We start from the raw sequence: 7,004 nt of genomic DNA on the forward strand, positions 1-7,004 counted from the left end.
CGTGCTGTCCTTGTCCTGGGAGTGTTTGATGGGGGGACAGTGTAGAGGGAGCTTTACTCTGTATCTAACCCCGTGCTGTACCTGTCCTGGGAGTGTTTGATGGGGGGGACAGTGTAGAGGGAGCTTTACTCTGTATCTAACCCCGTGCTGTACCTGTCCTGGGAGTGTTTGATGGGGGGGACAGTGTAGAGGGAGCTTTACTCTGTATCTAACCCCGTGCTGTCCCTGTCCTGGGAGTGTTTGATGGGGGACAGTGTGGAGGGAGCTTTACTCTGTATCTAACCCCGTGCTGTCCCTGTCCTGGGAGTGTTTGATGGGGGACAGTGTGGAGGGAGCTTTACTCTGTATCTAACCCCGTGCTGTACCTGTCCTGGGAGTGTTTGATGGGGGGGACAGTGTAGAGGGAGCTTTACTCTGTATCTAACCCCGTGCTGTCCCTGTCCTGGGAGTGTTTGATGGGGGGGACAGTGTAGAGGGAGCTTTACTCTGTATCTAACCCCGTGCTGTCCCTGTCCTGGGAGTGTTTGATGGGGGGGACAGTGTAGAGGGAGCTTTACTCTGTATCTAACCCCATGCTGTACCTGTCCTGGGAGTGTTTGATGGGGGGACAGTGTAGAGGGAGCTTTACTCTGTATCTAACCCCGTGCTGTACCTGTCCTGGGAATGTTTGATGGGGACAGTGTAGAGGGAGCTTTACTCTATATCTAACCCCGTGCTGTACCTGTCCTGGGAGTGTTTGATGGGGGGGACAGTGTAGAGGGAGCTTTACTCTGTATCTAACCCCGTGCTGTACCTGTCCTGGGAGTGTTTGATGGGGGGGACAGTGTAGAGGGAGCTTTACTCTGTATCTAACCCCGTGCTGTACCTGTCCTGGGAGTGTTTGATGGGGGACAGTGTAGAGGGAGCTTTACTCTGTATCTAACCCCGTGCTGTACCTGTCCTGGGAGTGTTTGATGGGGGACAGTGTAGAGGAAGCTTTACTCTGTATCTAACCCCGTGCTGTACCTGTCCTGGGAGTGTTTGATGGGGGGGACAGTGTAGAGGGAGCTTTACTCTGTATCTAACCCCCGTGCTGTACCTGTCCTGGGAGTGTTTGATGTGGAACAGTATAGAGGGAGCTTTACTCTGTATCTAACCCCATGCTGTACCTGTCCTGGGAGTGTTTGATGGGGGGGACAGTGTAGAGGGAGCTTTACTCTGTATCTAACCCCGTGCTGTCCCTGTCCTGGGAGTGTTTGATGGGGGACAGTGTAGAGGGAGCTTTACTCTGTATCTAACCCCGTGCTGTACCCGTCCTGGGAGTGTTTGATGGGGGGACAGTGTAGAGGGAGCTTTACTCTGTATCTAACCCCGTGCTGTCCCTGTCCTGGGAGTGTTTGATGGGGGGGACAGTGTAGAGGGAGCTTTACTCTGTATCTAACCCCGTGCTGTACCTGTCCTGGGAGTGTTTGATGGGGGGGACAGTGTAGAGGGAGCTTTACTCTGTATCTAACCCTGTGCTGTACCTGTCCTGGGAGTGTTTGATGGGGGGGACAGTGTAGAGGGAGCTTTACTCTGTATCTAACCCCGTGCTGTACCTGTCCTGGGAGTGTTTGATGGGGGGACAGTGTAGAGGGAGCTTTACTCTGTATCTAACCCCGTGCTGTACCTGTCCTGGGAGTGTTTGATGGGGGGACAGTGTAGAGGGAGCTTTACTCTGTATCTAACCCCGTGCTGTACCTGTCCTGGGAGTGTTTGATGGGGGGACAGTGTAGAGGGAGCTTTACTCTGTATCTAACCCCGTGCTGTACCTGTCCTGGGAGTGTTGGTTTCCCAGGATGGAGGAGGCCAGATTTGCTGTTTCTAGGCGCCTTCAGCTCCTACGTGGCGAGATGGGGGATGGTCCGCGTGCAGGAGAAGTTTGGAGATTGGTTATGTGAAGCTGGATCTCTGTTCCCGACCCTGTAGCTATTCCTTGTGGAGAGAATGGGCCGCAGGACCTTACACCTGCTGGGATTGGCTGGGATGAGCATCTGCGCCTTCGTAATGACCGTCTCCTTGGCACTACTGGTGAGTAAAATCACGTCTGATTGGCCGATTGAGTCCCACCCAGCACCGAATCACATTGCACAGTGCGAGGCCAGTTAGCCCATCGTGCCAATGCTGGCCCTTTCAAAGATCTCCCCAGTGAGCGCCAATTTGGGGCCACTCCCCTGGAATAAAAAAGACCCGATAGTTTCGCGTATCGTCCCATCCCATACTCGCCGTGTTTAAATAAAAATCCTCCTCATCCCCCCCTCTCTTTGATTCACGTTGCGATTCTCTCCGAGCCGTGCGAGTTGGCGCCTGTTTGCGTTGCGTGGTTAGCGCTGCTGCCTCACGGCACCAGGGTTCGATTCCCGGCTCGGGGACACTGTCCGTGCGGAGTCTGCACATTCTCCCCGTGTCTGCGTGGGTTTCCTCCGGGTGCCCCAGTTTCGTCCGCTGGTTAGGGGGCATCGGCCGTGCTAAATTCTCCCTCAGCGTGACCCGAACAGGAGTGTGGCAACTAGGGGGATTTTCACAGTAACTTCATTGCAGTGTTAATGTCAGCCTACTAGTGACCACAAATAAACACTTTTGTGTGATGTGACTGTGAGCCTTATTTTGTCGATTTGCCAATATTAGATAACATCGAATCCCTACAATACAAGGCCATTTGGCCCATCAAGTCAGCACTGACTCTCCAACAAAGCATCTTACATAGGCTCATACTATCACCAGAATACTACGTACTTACCCAGTGAATCCTCCCAATCTGCACATCTTTGGACACTAAGGGGCAATTTAGCATGGCCAACCCACCTAACCTGCACATCTTTGGACACTAAGGGACAATTTAGCATGGCCAATCCACCTAACCTGTACATCTTTGGTCACTAAGGGACAATTTAGCATGGCCAATCCACCTAACCTGCACATCTTTGGACACTAAGGGACAATTTAGCATGGCCAATCCACCTAACCTGTACATCTTTGGTCACTAAGGGACAATTTAGCATGGCCAATCCACCTAACCTGCACATCTTTGGACACTAAGGGGCAATTTAGCATGGCCAATCCACCTAACCTGCACATCTTTGGACACTAAGGGACAATTTAGCATGGCCAATCCACCTAACCTGCACATCTTTGGACACTAAGGGGCAATTTAGCATGGCCAATCCACCTAACCTGCACATCTTTGGACAACTAAGGGGCAATTTAGCATGGCCAATCCACCTAACCTGCACATCTTTGGACACTAAGGAGCAATTTAGCATGGCCAATCCACCTAACCTACACATCTTTGGACACTAAGGGACAATTTAGCATGGCCAATCCACCTAACCTGCACATCTTTGGACACTAAGGGGCAATTTAGCATGGCCAATCCACCTAACCTGCATATCTTTCGACTGTGGGAGGAAAACGGGAGCAACCCAGGGGAAACCCACGCAGACATGGGGAGAATGTGCAGGTTGGAATCGAACGCAGGTCCCTGGCGGCAAGAGGCAGCAGTGCTCAGCAGTGTGCCATCGACCTATTCCCCCTCTTTCTCCCACCACCCGTAACTCCTGATTGTCTCAAAGCCTCCCACTGTTAACTCCTCCCCCCCCAACCCTCCCCCCCCCCACTTCAGTTGTGGGTCATAGACCTGATCTGACCCTTGACCTTTCGGTCATCCCCTCCGCCATGTTTAATGCTCTCTCTCCCCACCCCTGACTCTCTGTCGCCGCCCTGCAGGACAAGTTGCCGTGGATGAGTTACGTCAGCACCGTCGCCATCTTTGGCTTCGTCGCCTTCTTCGAGGTGGGGCCTGGGCCCATCCCCTGGTTCATCGTGGCGGAGCTCTTCAGCCAGGGCCCCCGGCCAGCGGCGATGACCATCGCTGGATTCGCCAACTGGACCTCCAACTTCCTAGTGGGGATGACCTTCCAGTATATCGTGGTACGTATTGGGGGATCAACCTGGGGTGGGGGGGGTCGCAATTCGGGATACTTATACGTGATGGTACAACATGCCTCATTGCGTGGACCTCAGCTCTTCACCATTTACACAGAAGACTCAGATGAACCGTAGAAACGCGAACCAGGAGGAGGCCATTTGGCCCTTCGAGCTTGCTCCGCCATTCATCATGATCCTGGCTGGTCATCCAACCCAACATCCTGATCCTTCCCTCCACCCCCCCCCCCCACCACCAAATATCCCTCAATCCCTGTAGCCCCAAGAGCGATATCTAATTTCTTCTCAAAATCACACAACATTTTGGCCTCAACTACTTTCTGTGGGAGTGAATTCCACACATTCACCACCCTCTGGGTGGTGAAGAAATTTCTCCTCACCTCAGTCCAAAAAAGGTTTGGCCTTTATCCTCAAACTCTGACCTCCCCGCCCCCCGTACTGGAACCTTGGCATCCTTAACCTCCACCTGAGACACAGTAGCACCTACAGCCAACACCTCTAGCAATGTGGCACTCTGGCAGTGTGTTTGGATTAGCCATGCTAAATTGCCCCTTAGTGTCCAAAGATGTGTAGGTTAGGTGGATTGGCCATGCTAAATTGCCCCTTAGTGTCCAAAGATGTGTAGGTTAGGTGGATTGGCCATGCTAAATTGCCCCTTAGTGTCCAAAGATGTGCAGGTTAGGTGGATTGGCCATGCTAAATTGCCCCTTAGTGTCCAAAGATGTGCAGGTTAGGTGGATTGGCCATGCTAAATTGCCCCTTAGTGTCCAAAGATGTGTAGGTTAGGTGGATTGGCCATGCTAAATTGCCCCTTAGTGTCCAAAGATGTGCGGGTTAGGTGGATTGGCCATGCTAAATTGCCCCTTAGTGTCCAAAGATGTGTAGATTCGGTGGATTGGCCGTGGTAAATTGCCCCTTAGTGTCCAAAGATGTGTAGGTTAAGTGGATTGGCCATGCTAAATTGCCCCTTAGTGTCCAAAGATGTACAGGTTAGGTGGATTGGCCATGCTAAATTGCCCCTTAGTGTCCAAAGATGTACAGGTTAAGTGGATTGGCCATGCTAAATTGCCCCTTAGTGTCCAAAGATGTGTAGATTCGGTGGATTGGCCATGGTAAATTGCCCCTTAGTGTCCAAAGATGTGCAGGTTAGGTGGATTGGCCATGCTAAATTGCCCCTTAGTGTCCAAAGATGTGTAAGTTAGGTGGATTGGCCATGCTAAATTGCCCCTTAGTGTCCAAAGATGTGTAAGTTAGGTGGATTGGCCATGCTAAATTGCCCCTCAGTGTCCAAAGATGTGCGGGTTAGGTGGATTGGCCATGCTAAATTGCCCCTTAGTGTCCAAAGATGTGCAGGTTAGGTGGATTGGCCATGCTAAATTGTCCCTTAGTGTCCAACGATGTGCAGGTTAGGTGGATTGGCCATGCTAAATTGTCCCTTAGTGTCCAAAGATGTGCAGGTTAGGTGGATTGGCCATGCTAAATTGCCCCTTAGTGTCCAAAGATGTGCAGGTTAGGTGGATTGGCCATGCTAAATTGTCCCTTAGTGTCCAAAGATGTGCAGGTTAGGTGGATTGGCCATGCTAAATTGCCCCTCAGTGTCCAAAGATGTGCAGGTTAGGTGGATTGGCCATGCTAAATTGCCCCTTAGTGTCCAAAGATGTGCAGGTTAGGTGGATTGGCCATGCTAAATTGTCCCTTAGTGTCCAAAGATGTGCAGGTTAGGTGGATTGGCCATGCTAAATTGCCCCTTAGTGTCCAAAGATGGATTATGTTGTTCAGAATCATAGAATCCAAAGGTGAACAAGGAGGCATTTCGGCCCATCAAGTCTGCACTGACAACAATCTCAGCCAGTCTCTATTCCCATCACACTTTGCATTTACCCTACTAATCCCCTTGACACTAAGGGGCAATTTAGCATGGCCAATCCACCTAACCTGCACATCTTTGGACACTAAGGGGCAATTTAGCATGGCCAATCCACCTAACCTGCACATCTTTGGACACTAAGGGGCAATTTATCATGGCCAATCCACCTAACCCGCACATCTTTGGACACTAAGGGGCAATTTAGCATGGCCAATCCACCTAACCTACACATCTTTGGACAGCGGGAGGAAACCCATGCAGACACGGGGAGAATGTGCAGGCTCCACACAGACAGTGACCCGAGGCCGGGAATCGAACCCGGGTCCCTGGCACTGTGCGGCAGCAGCGCTAACCCGCTGTGCCACCCTTATGGCACGGCTGCACACAGACTGACCGTTTTTGGGACAACCGGGTGCTATAACAATGCAAATCTCTCTCTCTCTCTATCCATCTCTCTCTCTCTTGCTTTCTGCTTTACCAGGAGATCTGTGGCCCCTTTGTCTTCCTCATCTTCGCCCTCCTCCTCGTTGGATTCTTTGGTTTCACCTACTTCAAGGTGCCAGAGACCCGGGGGAAGACTTTTGACCAGATCGCAGCCGCTTTCCGTCGGACCCCCTCGCTCCTGGACCAAGAGTTCAAACACAACAGCACCGAGCTGGAGTACCTCGACGATGACTCCAGCGTGTGAGGGCGCCCGCGGGGGAAGTAGTGAGGGAGTGGAGGAGGAGGCGTTTGGAGCTCTTCCCGTCCCGCTGGCCCGCCAACACCTTGCTCAGCGAGTGGACACTTTAGCACCAGCACTTGTTGTCGCTTTCTGCTTGTAAATGTACTTGTTTTTTTGAAAGTTCTGCGATTACGTTTCGAAGGAGGGAGGAACCAAGAAACAAGAGTGTGTGAGAGAGAGAGAGAGAGAAAGAGAGAGAGAATGAGACAGAGAGAGAGGGAGAGAAAGAGAGAGAGAATGAGACAGAGAGAGAGAGGGAGAGGGAGAGAAAGACAGAGTGTGTGAGGGAGAGAGAGAGAATGAGACAGAGAGAGAGGGAGAGAAAGAGAGAGAGAATGAGACAGAGAGAGAGGGAGCGAAAGAGAGAGAGAATGAGACAGAGAGAGAGTGAGAGGGAGAGAGAGAGAGAAAGAGAGAGAGAATGAGACAGAGAGAGAGGGAGAGAAAGAG

General features: G+C 51.7%; 1 protein-coding gene across 1 annotated transcript in view; it reads left to right on the forward strand.

The window, feature by feature from the left end:
* Nucleotides 1-6,737, forward strand: part of LOC145337753 (solute carrier family 2, facilitated glucose transporter member 4-like) — a 39,907-nt gene extending 33,170 nt beyond the window's left edge. Inside the window, exons 9-11 of the mRNA XM_080182597.1 lie at nt 1,948-2,049; nt 3,745-3,948; nt 6,312-6,737. Coding sequence (XP_080038723.1) covers nt 1,948-2,049; nt 3,745-3,948; nt 6,312-6,518 — 513 coding nt within the window. The 3' untranslated portion in view covers nt 6,519-6,737. The remainder of the gene's footprint in view (nt 1-1,947; nt 2,050-3,744; nt 3,949-6,311) is intronic.
* Nucleotides 6,738-7,004: the final 267 nt, after the last annotated feature.

This window comes from Carcharhinus amblyrhynchos, unplaced genomic scaffold (genome assembly GCF_965287045.1).
Source record: "Carcharhinus amblyrhynchos unplaced genomic scaffold, sCarAmb.v2.hapA scaffold_69, whole genome shotgun sequence".
Lineage (NCBI taxonomy): Eukaryota > Metazoa > Chordata > Chondrichthyes > Carcharhiniformes > Carcharhinidae > Carcharhinus > Carcharhinus amblyrhynchos.